Source organism: Myotis lucifugus, unplaced genomic scaffold, assembly GCF_000147115.1.
Source record: "Myotis lucifugus unplaced genomic scaffold, Myoluc2.0 scaffold_1376, whole genome shotgun sequence".
In the NCBI taxonomy this organism is placed as follows: Eukaryota; Metazoa; Chordata; class Mammalia; order Chiroptera; family Vespertilionidae; genus Myotis; species Myotis lucifugus.
In genome coordinates this window covers 25,481-48,151 of record NW_005872424.1, presented here as the reverse complement: position 1 = coordinate 48,151, position 22,671 = coordinate 25,481, and the positions used below count along the sequence as shown (strand labels likewise).

The 22,671-nt window shown below is 45.9% G+C and overlaps 1 protein-coding gene across 1 annotated transcript in view; it reads left to right on the top strand.

The window, feature by feature from the left end:
- The first annotated feature begins 5,441 nt into the window (after window positions 1–5,441).
- The window catches only part of LOC102433559 (cyclin-Y-like protein 1), a 35,378-nt gene continuing 18,148 nt past the window's right edge, over window positions 5,442–22,671 (top strand). Inside the window, exons 1-3 of the mRNA XM_006107716.2 lie at window positions 5,442–5,637; window positions 8,589–8,651; window positions 10,594–10,628. Coding sequence (XP_006107778.1) covers window positions 5,442–5,637; window positions 8,589–8,651; window positions 10,594–10,628 — 294 coding nt within the window. The remainder of the gene's footprint in view (window positions 5,638–8,588; window positions 8,652–10,593; window positions 10,629–22,671) is intronic.

Below are 22,671 nucleotides of genomic sequence, written 5' to 3'. Positions count from 1 at the left end.
GCCATTTTCCTTCACTGTAAGATAAGCCAGAGGACACATAAGGATCGATAACCTTAGTTGCCCCTAGACAGAGCTATGTTAGCTGGAGACCGGTTTTAGGTTTCCGCTGTACCCTTTTAACTCTCGTATCCTGTGAGTTTTCCACACACACACTTGTACCACCTTTTCATTAAGCAAATACATGTTTAAAAATCTGTAACCTAGAAGTTGACGTATTTCCTTCCATTGGCAAAACCTGCTGTTGTATTCCTAGCCCACGATCTATATGCTTCCGAGGGTTTATAGGGCCCCCTTCATTTATCACCGTCATGATTTTATGAACAAAACTTGAATCTGGCTCTAAGAAAACTAAGTAAAATGACAAAGAAAGCAGCCCATTCTGATGCAGGTCATTAACAGGCATGAGGAGGCCCAAAGCTGTTCCCCAGCTTGCAGCAGTCATTCCACAGCGGGCAGCACAAAGCACAGTGACACTGCCATGTAACTGCACCTTCTTAATTGGGAGTGCTCTTGCAGGGGCAGCCACCATGTGCCTGGTGAAGGAATGCTGCCACCACAAAGACAGCCAGGCTGCCAGACAGGATTTTCACCGTCATCGCATGGAAATTGGTTTAGTTAATATAATAAATTCCATCCCCAACTTCATTTTATAGGAAATGCCTTCTATCTGGAACCTGTGCACTAATGCCTGGTGATTTTCCACAGGGGTTTGAGCTGCATTTTGTGGGAAAATGTAAGGCATGTATGTGTCATATATATATTCTCTCAGATGTGTATGTCTGAGAGTATGGAGGATAGAGGAAACAGAATTGTGAAACTAGCCACAACATCTCAGAAGCAAGATGTGCAAAAGATTCTAAGTAGATTATAATTTCCCAAGTCTAACACAGTCAATTTCCAGAAACATGGCCCACCTTTCATGATGACAGGAAGATGGCTCCTTCACTGCAGGCTGTTTTATGTGAATCTTTTTGACCCCTGACCTTGGAGCATCCTGTGCATGTCTATCTTTGAGATTTGAAACCTGAGTGCCAGAGACATGCTGGTTGTTCACAATTGGCAATAGCAAAGGGATGTGCAGGATTCCAGGAATAAGTTTTTGTTTTGTTTTTCTTGATTATTAAAGAGAGAGGAGGGGAGAGAGGTAGAAACATTGAAGAGAGAGGAACATCACTGGTCAGCTGCCTCCTACATGCCCCACACTGGGGATTGTGTCCACAACCGAGGCATGTGCCTCAACCGGAATCAAACAGACAACCTTCTGGTTCCTGGGACTATGCTCAACCACTGAGCGACACTGGCAGGACAAAGTTTTGTTTAATCGCTTGGTGTAGGCAGGAAGAAACCATCTCAGAAAGGTTGGGTACTCCTCTGTGGTCACACAGCCAGCAGGGGAAAAGCAGGAACTACAATGCTTTCAATACGTTTGATGGCTCCCAAGTGCTTCCCATTTCTGGCAGGTGAACATGTGACTTTTCCAGGTCGGGAAGAGAAGTTGGGCAGCTGTTAAAGTTAGGGTCTTCCCCAAAGAAGTGACCATAGAAACAGCGTGCAGTGGAGGATTTATCCGGGATGTTCATGGTTTCTGAATTGTGTCATCTGAATCTTTATCCTTTTTAACAAGTATGAGATTCAGAGAAGGACTGTCGCTGTAGACCCTGCTCTCCGAATGCACCAGCAAGGCAATCATTTTGCATCGCTGGCAGCTGTATTTAGGGTTCTGTGATTTACCCCGTCTCTGGCCCACCAAGGATTGTGAGGTGGCCAGATGCTCTGCTCTTCCATGGGAATGACTAAGCAGTCTCATTATTTCAAAGGACCTCTTGAATGAAGTAATCACCTTCTCAAAACAGACACAGGATGGGAAGAGGGGATACGGCCATGCAGGTAAGGAGCCTGACTGGGCCCAGGCCAGGTGTGGTGAAGGCATGCTCAGTGAGCACAGTGATACCCTGGGCCCTGTGAGGACCCGGGTGGGTGTGACACTGCAGTTCCCAGTGCAGCAGGATAAAGAGGAGGGCAAATAGCCATACGCAGGTTGTGGGCAGTGCCTATCCCAGCAGTGAGGATGTTCTAATGTTAACCTATCTTGACGTTTCTGGGTGGCAGGTCTAACCCAGTTACAGACCTACTGTGCATATGTGTGGGCCTCTGGAGGCACTGTGAAGGTGGGAACAGGCTGAGAGGTGGGTCTGTGGGAAGGAGGGAGAAGCTATGGCAGGTGGGAGAAGCTGGGGCAGGTGGGAGAAGCTGGGGCAGGAGGGAGAAGCTGGGGCAGGAGGGAGAAGCTGGAGCAGAAGGGAGGCCTGAGCGACCACCCCCACTCTCCTACCCCCCACCTCATCCTCTGCAACAGGAATCCAGTTTCCTCCAGGGAACAGGACTGCACAAAGGGGGCTGGAAAGGACAGGCAGCCTCTGAGAGAACAGGGCACACCCCTGTCCAGGTGCCCTGCTTGCCCAGGTCCACCAAGCTGGTGCACCCGCAGGTGCAGGTCCTATGGCCTCCCCCAGGCTTGGTAGCAGGTCCACCTCAGCACCCAAGACAAGTGGTGCAGGACCAGCCTCCCCTCCCCAGCACACCCGACACGCACAGACATCACTCCTGTGGACAGACAGCTTCACTCCTGCGGGGCAACCGAGCCATGGCTTCTGACAAATGGGAGAAAGAGACCACAGGGACGCCTGGAGTGAGACCTTCGTCCTTTCACCCACACTGGTGGTGGTAGCTCCCCTGGGGCTCTGCTTACCTGCAGGTCCCCGCAGGGCAGGGTGGTCATAGCCACCCCCAGGAGCCTTCTGCCTGGAATAAACGGAGCACAGGGACAACAGGGTGTCACCACGTGCAGAGGCCTCCCTGATCCAAGCGCTCCACTCCCGCAGCTCCTGCCAGGGGGTCCAGAGCAAGTGCCCAGGGCATCAGACCACATGCTCTGTGCGTCAAAACGCGTGCCCTGTGCATCAGAGCGCGTGTTCCCAGCATCAAAGTGCGTGCCACCAGCGGGGACAGCGTGTGTCCGGGACATCAAGAGCGCATGTGGCTTCCCCACACCACCAGGCATCTAGAGCAGAACAGAGGTCGCTTCCACAGGACCCCTTTCAGGACAACATACCAGAGACAGTAGAAAAAGCTGGGGAGCCTGGGGAACTCCCAGGGCGGAGTGGACACTGAGCACTGCAGTCCAGGCTCTGGGCCCGTTCTGGGGGCTGGCGGCGAGGGTCGGAAAGGCTTGCCCAGTGTGGCGGGCTTGAGCCAACCTGTGGACAGGTCAGGGGTTAGGGAAGAGAAACAGCGGAAATGCCATGCAGCGTGCAGCAAATTTTCCTGGCTAAAGATTCGCGTCCAGAAAACTCGAATTTTGAGAGTTATGTCTGCCAAAGTCAGCCGGAAAGCTCGTCAAACCCCACATCGAGGGAGGACCAGGACGTCCAGGTCTCATGTGGAGATTTCCAGTCCCGTCCGCGGGAAATGGGAGCGTGGTTCTTACTGAGGAGATGGGATGGTCAGGTGCAGCCTCCAGAGAGCACAGGGGCCCTGTCAGGCTGGGCCTGCCCACCGGGTGTGCACTCACCTGCCTTCCAGCTCAGGCACAGCTGTGTCCCCACCTGCCAGCCAGGCTCCCCGAGGCTGCCCAGTCCCCCAGCCAGCACTTGCCTGCCTTCCTGGGGTGCTGTGCCCCTGCCCAGTCTGCCTTGTCCTGTGGGAAGACCAGCGCAGGTTACACTGAGTCCTCCCTGGGGAAGGGGGTCCTAGGCTCAGGGCATCTGGTCCTTGTGGATTCAGAATTCAGGGAAGGCTGCAGACCCTGGCCCTGGAGGCCGGGCATGTTCTCTGGGAGGTGGCACGGTCCAAGCTGCTGACTCCTGGCTGGGCGCTTTGCTGCTGGGCTAGGCTCTGCGGGGTCCTATGCACAATGGGAAGAGTCTGGCAGATGCGGATGTGGCAGTGATGAGCCCCTTTCTCCAGCCCACAAGCAATTCCATGGACACCCCCTCTCCCAGGTGGAGGTGCGGAGATGGAAGGCGGGCCGGGCAGCTCCTTCCTTCTCAGGTCTGCATCCACCTGCATCCATGGAGCCTGCCTGTCCTGGAGAAGCCCCCGACACTATGGCAACTGGACGCCTTACCCTGAGCGCCAGGCCCTGGCTCCCTGGGATCTGGCAGCAGTGTTTGGGGCGCTGTCAGAAAAGTAGAAGGGGGTGGGGAGAGTGGGCTCCAGGTGCTGTAGGGACAGGCTTATGCCCTCTGTCACAGGCTTTCTCCTTGCTGATCCTGGGAAGGGAGGGCGGGAGGAGGGGTGCAGTCCACAGAAAGCACCTGTTCTTAGGTTTCTGGGGCCTGGAGGGAAAACCTTAAATGTCTGGGGATTGAAGTCTGAGTTTTGTTGTGTGCGTCTCTGTCGTTAAGTGCAGGCACTGTTTACAACATAATCTTCAGTGTTGTCTCAAGCTTCCAAGAGCCATCCAAAATGCTATCTAATGACATTCCTAGGACTTCAGACAATAATATTATTAATAGCATCCAGTTACATCCAGGTTCTAAGGATGTAACTAGATGCTATTTAAAAGAAACTGAAGTTCATCAGGTCATTTCCCATTCCACTGTGGTCTCCACATGTTAATATCTTGCTCATTCTTGTCACCAGACATATCTCTTATACTGTTGAATATTAATGATCTCTGTTTCCCTGATTTTTTGAGGTGACCTTTCTCTCCTGTTCTTTTAATAAAGGAAAACACTCCCTCTGGTCCTTTGGGGGGGCAACTATTTGATTGAAGGGTTTGTAAAAGTCTGTACATTTTGCAATTACTGTACACGTCTTTTTCTTCTTGATTTTTTTCTGTTTTTCTCCAAAACGTGTACAGTAACTGAAAAATGTATTCACTTCTTTGCCATCGCCAAGGGCATTTGTAGGTTTCCTGCCCTCCTGACAACATTTGAGTGTGTTTAGGAAATGCTGTTTGGAGCCCGAGGCTGGGCCACATGTGTGCGCTGGGAAAGGGGATAGAGGGCCTGCAGGGCAGGGAGGACCAGCATTCTGACCCACTGCCTTCCCTGCCAGGTGGGCACGTGGAGGGAACGCTGCCGTGATTGGTCCCTCGTAACCAGGTGACCACAGAATGTGTTCTGGTTGGCTGGGGCCGGCCAGGAGCCCTGCCTTCAGTTGAGAAGCAGCTGTGGCAGGCGGTGGAGCTTCGGCTGTGCTCTCTTCTTGCAGTGGTTGTGATTCTCAGCAGTTGCCTGATCAGCACACCTTTTAAATACGTGAGACTGCTGGCTGTCCTCACAGACTAGTCACATCTGTGGAGGCAGCAGCAGCTGACAGCTGGGCGGGGGCGGCGGGGGCCCCTGGGTTTGCCCTTTGGGGATTGGGCGGGGCGGGGGGTGGTTAGGGGGACTGTTGAGTGAAGGCATTGACAGCAGCGCGAGTAGAGGTTCCTCATGGGGAACAAACTCACCTGCTGCCTGAAGCCCAATGCCAGCCCCAAGGTGGGCCAGAGCTTGGAGTGGGTGAATCCGCACCCTGAGTCTGATGCCTGTGAGGTGACTCAAGCTGCCCGGGCACATGAGGACTTGGGTCTCCTGTTCTGCAAATGCCACCCTCTCCTGCGCCTCAGTAACCTGCAAACGCCCAAAGGTAAGGAGTGGCAGGGGATCGCTGATCTCAGTCACACCTCTGGGCTCTGCTGACCCCAGGACCCCCTAGATGGGCACCACCTCAGACTCCTCCTGGCCTTCTTTCAGGCATCCCGAACCTTTATTTTTCTCCCGTCATGTCTGGCCAGTTTCTTTCCCTGTTCAGTACCCAACTACCCAGTTCTTTCTTCCATCCCCATTCAGCCTGAGACACTCCAGTTGGCCCATCCTGTTCCTGGCTCTCTGTAGTGTCTCCTGGGACTCCAGGAATAATTTTGGGTATATTCTCTCCTTTTTCTCAGTGAAAACTTTAACATCCCAACTTCCAAGGTTCCATCCCATCTCCCTGTCCTTACCTAGCCTTTTGGTTCTTAGTGAAGGAAACAGGTAGGACCCAGTGATACCCTTGTTTCCACCTGTTAAGACAGTTGATACTCTGAACAGTTCTGCTGCAAAGATTTTAGGGGTTGTTAGGTAAACTCGAAATCGATAACCGACATAGAACCTATATAGTGTTATTACATTGGCTGTTTTCAGTTGCCTGGATAGAAGCTATTTCTTCCTTCCAACTTATAATTTGAACACAGAAGGAAATGGTGGGAGAGGGAACTCAAAATTTCTCGAATCATGTGAAATGTTACTGCCAGTCCTACAGAGAATAGTTGCTTGTTTGTTTTTTTACTTATAGCAGAACCCAGGGAGTTCTGATTACTTTGATATGTCCACGTTGACACAAAATTTCCTCAGTCTTCCTTCAGTGACCTAACAGACTTCCCTGTCACATTGTTTGTCCTAAAGGAGCGGGGATGGTTCACAAGAGTGTTGGTCAAAAGTTTCTAAAGAGAACACACATATGTAGACTTTAGTTTGTAACATAAAGTCTTGGCAGTTAAGATGTAAAATTATGCGCAAGAATGTTTGTCCTCATCGTCTCCCGTACTGCCAGTAGCTTCCTGTTTAACTGTAAGAATGTTGAGGTCAAAATTCTGAAGACCAGATGCCTGAAGAGGGGTTTGGGGAGTGGAGAAGTGGGAGGAGAGGGGGAGAAGAGTGGAAATATGGTACTTGGTTTAAAATAATTCTGAGTAACAAATATAGCTAATGAAGACTGTGATTTGTGAAGTAGGAAACATACATTTACAAAGATGTTAAAGCCTCTTTGGCCCTTTATTTTTTCATTTAAATTGTAGAGATTATTTCATAGAGAAAACACATCATAGCTCTTATTCTATTTAAACTCTAGTTGAGCTTTTAATTTCTTTAAAAGTTAGAATAATTAAGCCTAGGGGTTCACCTGGGTGGTCGCTATGTCTTTATAACTGAAAAGTACTCCCTGTTCAGTATATTAAAATAGTATGAAAAAATGAGCAACTTACGTGAATTAATGAATTGTACCTTTAAACACAAAACAAGTGAGAACCTGTGAAATTTTCTGTTCACTCTGTTTGGTGCTATAAGGTAAGCCTCTGTCTGAGTGGATTTATAAACCAGTTAGTAGATGGGTAGTGTTGGATGAGAGACCAAAATAGGACCTTTATATATTTAAGATTTACAGCTCACTCCCATGTATAGCCCATTTGGTCCTTCTAACTGCAAACAAGTCCCGTGTGTATTCTTCTATTGCTGATGAAGAAACTGAGACTTAGAGATGTGAACGGATGTGTAACCAGCTGCTGAACAGGAGTGGCTGACATGCTGGTGATAGATGTGCCAAATTCAATTTGTTGATGCATACAGGTCTCCTTAGAATGCAGCCTATATGTTATAAACTCTCCACAAAGTGAGCCATTTAACTTGCTCCAGTCTTGATTATTTCTATTTGAAATTATTGTATACAACTCAGAAACAACAATTACACTCCATCTATGTCTAAAACAGCAACAACTACAAACTGATGAACAAAATAGATCCAGAGACATAGAAATATGAAACAGCTGATGAATTTCAGTGGGAAGGCTGGAGTGGGTGGGTGGGTGGGACTAGATCAAGCAAAGAATGCAAGTGAAAACTTTCACATATATGCGTAACCCATGGACACAGACAATAGGGGGGTGACGGCCTGGGGGTGGGCTAGAAGGGGACAATTGTGGAAAATAGGGGACATCTGTAATACTTTGAACAATAAAGATTGAAAAAAATCACTTTGATGAAAGTTTAAAAAGTCACTGTCGTGAAAGATTCCCCGTAGATTAAAGCATTGAGCTTTTATACTATCCTTTTAAATGTGCCACGATGAATAGCCCCAAGTAAGCCACAGCTAACTAAATAAGTTCATTTTGTGAATGGAGTTAGAATTAGCCAAATGGTAAAGAACATTTGCCAAATATAGCTCATGATTTGGACATATTTGATACATTAGCAGGTATCTGACAGTAATTAGCCACAGTTTAATTTGAAATGTGCTGTTAATATAAGTGTGAAAGATAGTGACTGTATTTCTAATTGATAATTTGAAATGGGGAAACACATAAATAATCCAAACATTGTTTAGGTGCAAGTTAAAAAAAAAGTCTAAGACATAGCCTGGTTTTACTGCACATGTATAGCAAGATTCTGCAATTTTGAATTTTCTGAGTAGAATTTATAGCAAGATTCTGCAATTTTGAATTTTCTGAGTAGAATTTTTATATTGTTGCCTTTACTAAAATTGGCTGATTACCATTACTTAAAACGTCTTCCCATGCCCTAACCTGTTTCCCTCGATGGATAGAGTGTCGGCCTGCGGGCACATCCCCAGTAGGAGATGTGCAGGAGGCAGCTGGTCGATGTTTCTCTCTCATCAATGTTTCTAACTCTCTTTCCCTCTCCCTTACTCTCTGTAAAAAATCAATAAAATATATTTTTAAAAAAGTCTTCCCAACAGGAAGTAATATAAGTTGATGTGTAGCTATTTTTTAAATTACCAATTTTTCTACTCAACAAAATTGTATGCCTTTTCTCTTCTTCCTTCAGGTTTAATCCCTTCTGACCATCCTGGGGCTGGCACCATTTTCCGGAAGAAACGTCAAATGATCGGTAAGTCAAGATAGGATTTAGGTCACAGGTTTTTGTTTGAACAAATAAAAAACATTTCAGTTGTTTACATATGAGGATTGAATTTGTGATCTTACATAGTGTTCAAGCAAAGAATCCTGTCCCGCATTAGAATTTGAAGCTATTCAAACTCTCCCCAATGTAATGCTGCCAGAGTACCTCAGAGGAACAGAGCCCTATGGGGTTCCCAGAAGCCTAGCAGGAGCACGTGCAACTATGTCAGTTTCCTGTGTCCTGTTTGTTTTAGGATAAGAACCAGAACTGTAGGACTTTAATGCTTCTGCTTGCCTGCTTATTTCCTTAATGTTATGTTCAATCGAGTTTACTTGCTTAAAAAGGCACGAGGATCTAGTCTCAGTTGGTTGTGACAGCAGAAGTACAGGCAGGGAAGGGTCCATTTTATTTGAATCCATGCAGCTCAATACAAAGTGGGGGTTTTAACATGCGTTTTCATGGCATGTGTGCATGACTGTCTGGAGCTGATCATTTTGCTTAGGATTGCTGCATTTCTCAGTTTCTTCCAGAGCCAGGGGCTGCTCACCTGTAGAGAGAGGGTGAGAGAGTAAAGGAAGTGCTATCCCATGCCCCTCTCCTCAGTCCTAAGGAATGTGTGCCTATGATGCCCCTCCCACGTTAAAGGAGGCAGAGTGGGAAACAGAGTTCAGCCCAAGACCCTCTTTGGAGCTTTTATTTTTCTTCAGATCTTTATTAGAGCAAAACGATTTTGTGTGTTGTACACTTGTTACTTAGGTTAGCCGCATTATTTTAAAGTTTAAATTGGATAGGTTACTTTGCAGTTGAGTAGAGATGCATTTCATTTCTTAGTAAGATATTCTAGGTGGTTACCTAAGTGGTTCAGGATGCTTGCAGGTGCCTGGCCAGAAACTGGTTCTTAGAGCCCTCAACTGTTAGATCCTGGTGGGTCAAGTACAGAGGGTATCCGTGTAGAATTGGAAACTACGACTGAGTAGTGGCTCAGAGGCACAACAGATAAGCTTTTTTATTAGCCAAGTTTCTCCCCTGGCTTTGCCCTTTGCCCTTTCCTTCTGGACATGAGAGACTTTTATTTGTACCTAAAACAGAATATCCATTAGGTCAAAAGTGTAAAACTTAGTTTTAAGATACTGCTTATGGGACTCATCTTGCCAGGTGCTTTAAATTTTAAATTTTGTTGGAAGTTATAAAAGAAATGGAATAAAATTTGGTCTTATCTATATATATAAAAAGCCAGCGACTAGAACACCATCACGGGTGGGATCAGGCCAGTCGTTTTGATGCCCACTATGGCCAGTGAACTGACCAGATTGTGGGGGGGCTGGCTGGCCAACCTCCTGCAGCCCCTACCCCAGGCCCACACCGGCCCTGCTGGGCCCATACCACTCCCAGTGGCCTGCAGCTCCTCCCTCAGGATGGTCCTGCCCTGATTGCTCCCCCTCCCCAATAGGGCACTGGGCTGGCCAGCCAACCTCCTGCAGCTCTAATCCCCTGTCAGCCCACTCCTGATCACCCACCACCACCCTGATGGCCAGTGGTGCCTCCCCACAGCCAGCTCTGTCCCTGATCACCGCCCCCCACACATCCAGCCCCTCCCCACAGCTGGCCCCGCCCTCAATTGTCCTCCCCCACCCCAATTGGGGGTGGGGCCTTCTGGCCAATCACCCATGGCCCCTCCCCGCAGCCAGCTTGGTCCTAATCAGGCCCCAGTCAGGGCAGGCTGGCCTGCCAACCTTCTGCCATTTCGTCCTCTCAACAGGCCCGCCAAATCTGTCCTGATTGGGGCCTGGCCAGACAGACTCCACCTGTGCACGAATTCCTTCACTGGGCCTCTAGTTTTGTATATTAGTAATCTTTCAGGTAATCAGTAACTTCTGTTTTTCTGTGGCATTTGTATCAGTATTGATCAGTTCATTCTTTGTATTCTTAGTGGGAGAAAAGAGGAAGAACAACTATTTCTACCAAGTAAGTACATACTCGAAGTTATGTAAGAAATTAATAATTTGAATTAAAAATTGTCTGCCATAATTGTTAGCAATCTATTATGAGTACAGTATCATTAGCATGAACCTGTTTTGGAAGATTTTCTTAATCACTTCTGTTACCTTAATTAACAAGTGTACATATTCAGGAAAGTTTTGGCTTAGTAATGGTCATTTTTAAGGGGTTCTGACCTTTAAGTTAAATGTCAGTAACATGGTTGTGATATAAAGATCTGCCTTAATTTTGTGCCTTAACTTTTAATTTTTTTTTAACAAAAGTAACAACCATATAATAGCTAAGGCAATTTTTGTGTTATCTATTGACTTATTGTTTTAGCAGCTGCAAGCTTAGCTTTCTCCCTCCGGTGTGGTCTTATTTCCCTCCTTCAGTTCTCCCAACATGTATCAAGGTTTCTAATAAATCTGAATCAGTGTTTCTGTTATCATGACTATGCAAATATTTGTTACCATTGAGCCCTCTAGTTCTCTGGCTGTGCCTTTTTCTTGTATACCCTTCATTCTTTTAATCAAAAAATGTATATGCACTCTGCATGATTATGTTGGTGTTTATTAACTTACTTGAGGCCTGTGCCTGTGATTCAGGCCCTGGTGGGGGGTGTGGCCTGTGGGGATAGGCCTGCTGTTGGAGAGGCTGAGCGGCACTCCCATTGTGGGAGAGCACTGACCACCAGGGGGCAGCTCCTGCATTGAGCACCTGCCTCCCGCTGGTCAGTGCACATCATAGCGACCAGTCATTCCACCTTTGGTCATTTTGCACATTAGGCTTTTATTATATAGGATAGTTCATTTTCAATATTTGAAAGAATCTTCAGAAGTGAATAATTTTGTGAATACCTCTTTTCAAACTGGTGACCATTCTGGTCCAGGCACTGCTAACAAAACTAAGCAGTGGAATTGCAAATGTCAAGAATTAATATTTTAGTCGATATTTGTGTGCTCTCAATTTGTCACCTATTGCCGGTTATATATCTCCCCATTTAAAAAAAGTCTAGTCCTAGTCAGAGTTTAGAATAAGTTTTCTTTATTCAAAGCATAGTCTGACTTTACCTATTATTTTGAATCAATTAAACCTGAAAAGGAGTGAAAATTGAGTTATCATCTGTTAAAATGTGTATTCATTTTTGGGACCCCCTGTATTACTGAAATTTGAGCACTGCTACACTTCTTCAGAATAATCCAAACCCCTCTTTCTCATCAACATGATCTCACATAGTCAAAGGCAGCAGGTAGGCTGGTCTCTCTGATTTCAGAAATAACTGCTTTATATCTAACAATCTAGTAACTTGGCAGAGAAAAATGACTGTTGGCAAAAACTCTACATTTATGCTACATTAACATAATACCTAGTAAGTTTTCATTTTTATGTAATGGAATTAATTTTTTTAGTGTATTCACTTCTTCTTTTCTATTTTTTTCCCGAACATGCAGTGACATTTGTCACAGGCCTGTCAAAAATATTTTCCACGTACTGACCACATTTGTTCCATTTGTCATTGGAAGCCATCTCCCTAGCCTTTTGTTATCCTCCTCTACTATGCACTTGTTCTCTGAAGGCCTGCTCTGTGTCTGCTTGTAAGCATATTTCTTTAAAGTCATCTGGGATTTCACATACTGCTCTCTTATGTTGGATCCCCGATTTCTTATATCAGCGATTTTCAACCTTTTTCATCTCATGGCATGCATAAACTAATGACTAAAATTCTGTGACACACCAAACAAATATGTGTCTTACCAATCTAAAAATAAAAGTATAATTGTGATTCATTCACTCTTGGCATCTATTGTGGTGTTGGTTGTTGTCATTTTGTTATTTGACAATGTAAGGGAAAAGGTCAGTGCCCCTGCCCAAATAGTCAGGTATTGCATTTTGTAAATATTCTTGCCGCACACCAGTGTGCTGGGTGGTACACTGGTTGAAAATCTTTGTCCCGTGTTTATGTTTTCCTCCGTATTGTTATTCTCCTTTGTTTCACTGAAGCACTTTTTCCTGGGAAAGGATACATGGGCAGAAATTGTTTGAAGATCTAGCCCCTCTGAAATACCTCCTACTTAACAAAGCAGAGAATTCTAGGTTGAAATTAATTTTTGCAGTTCTAAAGACATTTCTACTGTTTTCTCATTATAGTGTTGCTCTTAAATATATTGGCAATGTATGATACACTGTATATTTGCAATTTGAATAATTTCCTCCACCCTTTCTTCTCTGGAAATGTTTAGAAGCTTATCTATTCCTGGGATTCTAAAATTTGATGGTATGTGTTTGTATGCACGTTTTCATTTAATTGTGGCCATCAAGACTCCAGGTCTTATCTACTTTCAGGGGATATTTTTGTTTCTTTTATACATTCTTTATTCCTTCTTTTTCCTAACAGTCCCATTACTCAGACATTGGAACTCTTAGACCAATATTCCTGGACAAATCTCTAAATATTTTCCCCTCTTATTTCCCATTTTGTCTTTTACTGCTTCCTGGAGGTTTCCTTGACTTTGTTCACCAACCTCCTTTTTTAAAAATTTTTATTGATTTCAGAGAGGAATGGAAAAATAGAAACATCAATGATAAAAGATAATCATTGATCAGCTGCTTTCTGCACGACCCCTACTGGGGATTGAGCCCGCAACCTGGGCATGTGCCCTTAACCAGAATCAAGGCCGGGACCCTTCGGTCCGCAGGCCAATGCTCTATCCACTGAACCAAATTGGCTAGGGCCACCAATACTTTACAATTCTGTTTTGTTTATCTAGTTTTTAATTGATAGTGTTCTCTTATATCCTGTCATTTTTTATAGCATTTCATTCTTTTACCAATGCAATGTTTTGCTTTTCTGAAGTTTATTTATTTATTTGTTTGTTTGTTTACTAGAGGCCTGGTGTACAGAGTCGTACTCAGGTGGGGTCCCTTGGTGATTGGGACCGATGGGGTGAGGCTTGCAGAAGGGAGGGACCTTGGGAAGTTGGCCAGCCAGCCCCCCCTTATTGCCAGCAGCAAGCAAGGCACGGTTAAGGCACGGCCAATTCCATGAGGAATCGGGCTGCCTCCTCCCTCCTGTCTGGGTCCGAGGTACAGGTGAACTAGATTCGAGGATGTCAGGGCCCCAGCTGCAAGGTCTGGGTCAGTGCGCATCATAGCTACCGGTCAGTCGTCCAGTTGTTCCGGTTGTTGGGCTTTTATATAGAGAAAAATTTAATCCTGACCAGAAGATAATTTTCTATTGCATTTCAGAGAGAGTAGAAGGATGGGAGGTAGGAAGCGGGAGAGGAGAGAGAGAGAGAGAGAAACATCTATGTGAGAAATACATCCATTGACTGCCTCTCAAATGCTCCCCAACCAGGGGAAGGGAGTGAATCTAAAACCCAGGTACTTGCCCTTGACTAGGAACCAAACCCTAGAGCTTTTGGTGCAAAGGACAATGCTCTAACTACTGAACATCACTGGCCAAAGGAAGACTGATGTATTTATTTATTTATTTATTTTTGCTTCTGAATTTTATCACTCACATTATTTTCGTTTTATTTTATACTAGAGGCCTGGCGCATGAAATTCATTCACGGGTACAGTCACTAGGCCTGGCCTGCGATCAGGGCCGTCTTTCCCAGATTCCCGCAGCCGGTCCTGCCCCCCACTACCACCCAACCCCGTTTGCCATCAGGTGATTGGTGCTTGACGGCCAGGGGAAGGGACTACAAGAGGTATTCAGTGCACCTCATAGTGACTGGTCCAGCAGTCATTCTGGTCATTCTGCCATTTGGTTCAATATAACTCTTTGATTATACAGGATAGAGGCCTGGTGCATGGGTGGAGGCTGGATGGCCTGCCCTGAAGAGGGTCCCGGATCAGGTTGGGGAAGCCTGCAGGGTGGAAGGGCCCCTGGGGCAGGGGATGTGGGGTTTGCAACCTGGCCCTGCCCCCAATCTGAGTGGGGGTCCCTTGGGGGGGTAGGGATGGCCTGGGCAAGGGGCCACTGGAGTTTGCAGGAAGGCCATGCCCCCAATCAGAGTGGGTGTTCCCTGCTGGGGGCAGAGCCAGCCTGGGTGAGGGGTCTGGGGTGGTTTTCATGCAGGCCACACCTTCTGCTCAGGGTGGGGGTCTATGTTGGGTGCGGAGCCAGCCTGGTTTAGGGACCTGGAGTGATTTGCAGGCTGGCCACCCCCCTGATCAGGGTGGAGTCCGCGCTGGGGGGCAGGGCTGGCCTGGGTGAGGTGTCTGGGGCAGTTTGCAGTCTGACCATGCCCCAGTTGGGATGGGGGTCCCTGCTTGGGGGCGGGGATGGCCTTGGCAAGGGGCTGAGGGTGGTTTACAGGCCAGCCACAACCCCAATTCTATATTTGTAACAATGTTTCAAACTGCAAGCTCAGAGGCCAGCAGCAGCAGGCAGGGAACGTTGGAGTCCTCCATCATTGAAGCAAGCAAGCCTCATGTTTGCTTCAAGCTGCCTGGCTTCCGGCCGCCATCTTGGCTGGCCGTTTATTTGCACATCGCCCTGATTAGCCAATGGGAAGGGTAGCGGAGGTATGGCTAATTACCGTGTTTCTCTTTTATTAGATAGGATAGGACAACCCATTTGCTGATACCACAGATTCTAAATTGTTCTATGAAAGTAATAACTAAGAAATATGATGTTCTTAGCATGTAGATTTTAGGAAATGCTTTCAATCTGCTTTTTGTTTATAAGTTCAGATTTTTTAAATTAAATTCATTGGGGTGACATTGGTTAAAATCCTTATTTAGATTTCAAGTTTACATGTCTCTGATACATGATCGCTACATTGCATTGTGTGTCCACCACCTAAAGTCAAATAATCTTCCCTCACCATATATTTGGTCCCCTTTACCCTTTACTTACCCCCACACCCCTTCCCTCTGGTAACCACCATACTGTTGTCTATGTCTGAGTTTTATTTTTATTTTCCACATATGAGTGAGAGCAAATTCTTCTTAGCTTTTTCTGTCTGACTTCATTTAGCTTATAATACCCATGTTGTGACAAATGGCTGTACTTCCTCCTTTCTTATGGCTGAGTAGTAGCATCATACACACACACACACACACACACACACACACACACACACACACAAATGCACACGCACACCACATCTTCTTTATCCAAACATTTACTGAATGACACTTTATTTTCATGTTTTGGCCATCAGGAATAATGTTACAATGAACATATATCTTTGCAAATAAATGTTTTTTTCAATTTTTCTGGTAGATAACCAGAAGAGGGGTTGTCGGATCATATGGTAATTCTATTCTTGTTTTTGTGAGGTAATTCCATACACTTTTCCATAGTGGATGTACAGTTTATGTTCCTACCAGCAGTGAATGAAGGTTCCTTTTTCTCCATAACTTCTACAACACTTGTGATTACCATTCTGCTTTGGTCTGTCTTTCTTGTTGGCTTCCTTCAGATGTGTGGTGGTCCCTGGCTGTCTTTTTATATCTAACAAGAGGCCCAGTACATAAAATTCGTGCACTGGGGGGTGGCGGGGGTTGTCCCTAAGCCCGGCTGCACCCTCTCCAATCTGGGACTTCCCCCTCATCACAATCCAGGACTGCTGACTCCTAACCACTCGCCTGCCTGCCTGCCTGATTGCCCCTAACCACTTCTGCCTGCCAGCCTTATCACCCCTAACCACTCTCCTGCCAGCCTGATTGTGCCCTAACCGCTCCCGTGCCTACCTGATTGATACCTAACTGCTCCCCTTACAACCCGATCACCCCCAACTGCCCTCCCCTGCTGGCCCAATCTCCCCCAACTGCCCTACAGGCCTGGTCAGCTCCAATTGCCCTCCCCTGCAGGCCTGGTCACCCCTAACACCCTCCCCTGCAGGCTTGGTCACCCCTAACTGCCCTCTCCTGCCTGCCTGTTTGCCCCTGAATGCCCACCCTGCCAGCCTGATCGCCTACAACTGCTGTCCCCTGCCAGCCATCTTGTGACTGCCATCTTGTGACAGCCATCTTGTGACAACGTCGCGTGACACTACCTAGGCTTTTATTATATAGGATATGTTAAGATGAGGCAGTAGGCAGGATTTCAACAGGTACTTGATAGTAAGGTTTGAGTTGTCAATTAGACTCCTAGGCATGATAATTTTTCTAGCCTTTGCTATTGAACTTAAATCTGAGGAACCCTGGGTTCTCTGTTCTATTCCATTAGTCTATTTGTCTTTTCTTGTCGCAGTACCAGGCAGTTGTGAGAACCAGGTCTTGCTGATATAGCTTCATTTGTGGTATTGTGATCCCTCCAACTTTGTTCTTCTTTCTCAGCATTGCTGTGGTTATTCAGGGTCTTTTTTAATCCATATAAATTTTAGAAATGTTTGTTAAAGATCTTTGAAATGTGCAATTGGTATTTTAATGGGGATTGCATTGAATCTGTAGATTACTTTGGGTAGTATGGACATTTTAATGATGTTCATTCTACCAATCCATGAAAATAATATGTTCTTCCATTTGTTTAGATCTTCCTCTATCTCTTTTTTCAATGTCCTATAGTTTTCTGAGTAGAGGTCTTTTACCTCCTTAGTTAAATTTATTCCCAGTGAACTTAATGTGTTTGGTGCAGGGATAAATGGGATTTTTTTTTTTATTTCTCTTTCTGTGAGTTCATTATCCTATATAATAAGAGAGAAACATTCAAATTAACCATCTCTCTGCTACGCCCAAGCCACGCCCACAAGCCAATCCGAGTGACTATGCAAATTATCCAACAAGGATGGTGGTTAATTTGCATATGCAGGTGTCAAGTGCCCCAGAGGCAACAGTGGCCACGGCCACGGGCTCCTGAGACCTTCACCAGCCCCAGGAGGCATGCCAAGCCACACCCAGGGGCTCTCAGGACTTTCACCAACTCTGGTACCGTCCCCTCCGCTACCCTCACCAGCCAATCAGGATGAGAGCCCCCCTTCCCCTCCCTCCCCCATGCATGAATTTCGGTACCGGGCTACTAGTCTATATATATAAAGAGCCAGGGTCCATAATGTACAAAACAACTGAAGGGTCGACTGAACAGCACACTTCACATGCAGCAGGCTCGGATGAGCAGGGACTGGCGAGCGGGCTGAACTGCTGACCTCTCAGAAAACGGGAGAGACAGGACTGATCAGCTGCTGTAGGTGCTTGTGAGGCCCAGAGAGAGAAGCAGGGTTAGATCCGCAGCCTCTATGGCAGCTGCTGATCAGCCCTTGCCTCTCTCTCTCTCTGGGCCTCACCAGCAGCCACAGCTCTCTCTCTCTGAGAGGTCAGCAGTTCAGCCTGCTTGCCATAAGCCTGGGGTGGCTGCTGGTCAGCCACACCTCTCTGATCAGGCCCAGAGATAGGCTCAGAGATGCTGACTGGCATAGAAACCGACCAATCAACCAAATCTGGCTGAACTGTGAAGGCAGAACTTAAGGTGGGGGCTGAGGAGAGGTTTTAAGGGCAAAGGTTGTTTGGTGTAAGGTGTTAAGTGTAAGAAAGCCGTTCAATTTTTTAATGACCAGTTTGGCTGTACAGTGAATAGGGCTGGCTCTCAATCAAGATACAGTGATTATGTATTTTTGTCTGCCAAGTGCATCTCCTCCTGCTGAAAAAGGCTTCCCTCCCCCCTTTAAGCAATCCTATCCTATATAATCTATTTATACTAATAAAAGGGTAATATGTTAATTAGACTGAGTTGACCCACCATCTTCTGGACGTCCAACTTCCTTCTGGACAAAGCCATGGTGGTAGGGGCCAAGGCAGATGCACTTAGGGGTAATCAGGCTGGTAGGGGAGGGTAGTTGGGGGTGAGATTACGCTGGCAGGGGAGAGCAGTTGGAGGCAACCAGGCCAGCAGGGGAGGGCCATTGAGGGTAAGATCAGCCCATCAGGGGAGGGCAGTTGGGGGCGATCAGGCTGGCAGGGGAGGGCATTGGGAGCGATCGGGCCAGCAGGCAGAAGCAGTTAGGGGCAATCAGGCAGGCAAGCAGGCGAGTGGTTAGGAGCCAGCAGTCCCAGATTGTGAAAGGGATGTCCAACTGCCGGTGTATGGATTGGGCTTAAATGAGCAGTCAGACATCCGCAAGGGGTTCCAGATTGGAGAGGGTGCAGGCTGGGCTGAGGGACACCACCCCCAGTGCACAAATTTCATGCACCGTGCCTCTAGTGCTGCTATAAAAAAGAAGGAACTTTTACCATTTGAAACAGCACAGATGCAACTGGAGAGCATTATGCTAAGCGAAATAAGCCAGTCGGAGAAAGATAAATATCACATGATCTCACTCATATGTATGATATAATGATGAACATAATTTGATAAACAAGAATAGATCCAGAGACAAATGGCAGCGGGGGGGGTGGTAAGAAGAGAAACCAAAGGACTTTTATGCATACATATTAGCATAACCAATGGACACAGAAACTGGGGAGGTGGGGCCTTGCCCACCTGGGGTGGGAATGGCAGGGCCAGTCAATTAGGGAAAAAGTAGACATGTAAAACTTTATACAGTAAAAAACAATAATAATAATAAGTAAATCTAACGAACCGCTTCCCTTTCTTGAAAAGATTGTAAAAGTCAATCTCTTCTACCATTTGTTCTGAATGAGTGAAGATACAGTAGGATTTTTGCCTTGTGTATTCTAGTGACCTACTGAAATACCTATAACGACTACCTTGTCATTAGCATTTAGGCTCTTTGATTCTTTTTTAGTATTTGCATTTTTATCTCTATGGTTTTCTATGGAGTTTATTGAGTTTATTGAGGTTGTAAGCCAGCAACAGTAAAGTTTTAACCATAAAGAACAATTGTTTTACATACTCAAGCAAGATGAGAGGAACATAATCATCTGGTAGCCAGTATATCCAGGATTTGCTACGAGGTTTAATTCTGCCACCATAGTGGGTACTAGATACTTGGTACTGGAAATTTTGAAAAATTGGGAATAGACCTGGACTGATGGGGAATTACTCAGTGTTGCTTTGATTGGACCTAACAGTACTATACTGTAAAGTGTTGCTTTACTAAATGAACCCCCATAGACCTGTGAGCCCATGTCTGATTAAAACTTTTCAGTGTTTTAGCACTATTTTCAAATAGAACACAATGTACATTTATAATGGAAAAAAATTTAAATAGAGGAAATGGGAGCAAATATCACCCAAAGTTTTACTAACTAGTCTATATTTTGGTGCATTTATTCCTATTCTTTTTACTCCCCCCTATATAGGTTTCTGGTCATAATTGACTTTATTATGGTGTATTATATGCCATATTGCAGCTGTATAGTAGTCAACCTTCCATTTAGAAAAAAAGTATTTGGATGAGTTTTCATATTTTAAGCTGTATTTGTCTGATGAGATCCGAAAAGTAAAGTACATGTTAACTGCATGGCTTAAGAAACATATCAGAGTTTTAGCTATAGTTAAGATATTTCTAGCTTGAAGGAGAATGTATTCCTCCAAATAGTGATTGTTTTCAAATTATGCCAGCTGGAGCCTCTGGTTACTGAGGAGTCAGTGGCTTTAAAGGGAAGCATCTGAAACAGGCAAATTGATATTTTATCTATAATAATAAATGTATAATATACTAATTTGACCCCACATCCTCCCGGACAACCAACTTCCAGATGAAGCCAGGGCTGCGAGGGAAGCCTAGGTCCCGGGTGCCAGAGGGAAGCTGGTGCTGGCAGCCAGGGAAAGGAAGGCCTACTCCTGCATCAATTTTGTGTATCTGGCCTCTAGGATAATATAAAGATATTTGTGATTCTTGGATACTGGCAGTTTTTAAATGCTATGTATTTTAAAATATATCAACCAGATAATCTCCCTTTCCTGCCTTTTGTGTATATGAGGGGGACACTGGTGGGAAAGTCTGACAACATGATGAAAGCTATTTTATAGGAATATGAGGAAGGAATCCTTATCTGCATTAGTTTATAATAACACAAGAAAACTGATACAGTAGGCAGTGAGGCAGACACGAACAGAGTAGGAATGATAGGCCAAGTAAGTCACCAAAGTAGAAAGCTGTTGGTGCCTAGCAATGGGCAAAACTGGGAAAACAAGTATTGTAGGGTGGGACCTCACCCAAGGTTGACCTTTCCTCCCTGAGCATATCACAGGTCATGCAGTTTACAACCCCTGAACTTTCATATCGCTGGTCCCCTCACCTTTCCTCCCCCAGCATATGGACACCCTTGAAGAGAAACAAGGGTCCCAGAGAATAGCCTCATACAACTTGCATGCATGCCCTTGCATCCTGACTCCCATAGCATTAAGCCCTGAGGACAAAAGAGGTTCTGGCCTGATTCTAACAACCTTAGTAACAAAGCCTCGGGTCTGCTGAGCTTAGAGAAAGAGTGTTGGTCAAATTAGAAGTAATATATAGGCCTCAGTTGGTTTCAGCTTCAGGCCCAGCTTAGGTCCCCTAAGACCGTCCCTAAAATTTCTGCCTTTAGGTAAAAGCCCTTAAGATGAAGGACCCAGCACCTGTGCTCTCTCTCCCTTGAGCATGCCTGTAGTTTTCCCCGCCCTCTTCTCAGGTGCTCTCACTCTGGAGCATGCCCATGCCTTCCCCGTCTTGTTCCCCCGGGCGTGTATATTCTTCCTTTCTTTCTTCTAAGTTCCAGGGGCCCTTCTTCTGCCTCTGTAACTTGTGTTTTGAGCCCACGCAGCAACACTGGCTCACTTCTACCTCTGTGACTTTCTAAATATACTTTCTCTTATAATTTAAGTTCTTGGCTCTAAATTCTTCCTCAGCCAAACTCAACGACAAAAGTCAAACATCTGGTGCCATTTTGCCACTCACAAAATGAAGCTTATTAGAATGTTGGTATTCTGTCATATTAAAGAATACTACTATTACTTTCAACTACTTACAGTGACTAGAATTGGGTTTTGGTTTTACTCTAAGAGGATTTTTGTAACATCATTTGGGCTATTTCCGTATTTGATTATTGCTGTATTGTTGGGCTCTTAAATCAATGGATACTTCTAAAAGACATGAATATTTCTAGTGTTTTAAAGATAGTTTATTCTCTAGCATATCTCAAAAAATCATTGTCATATGTCTGACACCACTGTAGGTAAATTCTAACTTGTATCAGTAGTAGGATTTGCCTTCCAGTTGCAATAGATTTTAGACAATTGGTCAAACACTTGTCGCACGCCTAACTTGCCCCAGATTCTGTGCTGAGAAGGTTGGAGGTATAAGAGGAGTGAAAGCCCTGTCTTCCCTAGAGAAGCTCACTTTTTATGAGAGGGATGCCCTGGAAGCAGTTGATACCATGTAACAAGTAGTAACTCAGGTGTGTGAGTGCAGAGAAAGGGACAGTTGTTTCGTGTGGCTGCTGGCAGAGGTGTCCTGGAGGTAAATGGGAAGTGGGGTTAACCTTGCTGAGAAAAAGTGGAAAAAAAAGGCCTTGTAGTCAGAGAGAGCATCTGAGTGAGGCAGGGTCCTGATTAGTATCATGTAGCTTAGGGAATCTATATATATAAAAGCCTAAGCAACCGAACAACCAGTAGCTATGATGCATACTGACCACCAGGGGACAGACACTCAATGCAGGAGCTGGACCCTGGTGGTCAGTGTACTTCCACAGCCAACGTCCCACAAATCCTCCCCCCACTGGCCAGCCAGCCTGATGGCCCCAATGGCCTGGCCAATCTCCCACAGTCTCTCCCTTGGGCCGGGCAAAATCCCATAGCCCCTCCCCCCAGGTGACTGGCAAACCATTTGTAGCACCTCCCGCTGACCAACCAACTTCCCATGGCTGTAACCCAAGGCCGGTCAACCAACTTCCCACGTTTCCTCCCTCCAGCTGGCCCCAATGGTCCTGATTGGAACCTCCAATGACCCCTCCCCTGGTCAGCTGGCCCCAATGGCCCCGATCAGGCTGGCTGGCCAACCTTTCATGTCCCGTCCCGCCTGCCAACCTCCCACAGCCCCAATCAGCCCTGATTGAGGTACCCTACTCGTACATGAACTCATGCATTGGATCTAGTTTATATATACATAAAAGCCTAAGAGACTGTTACAACCAG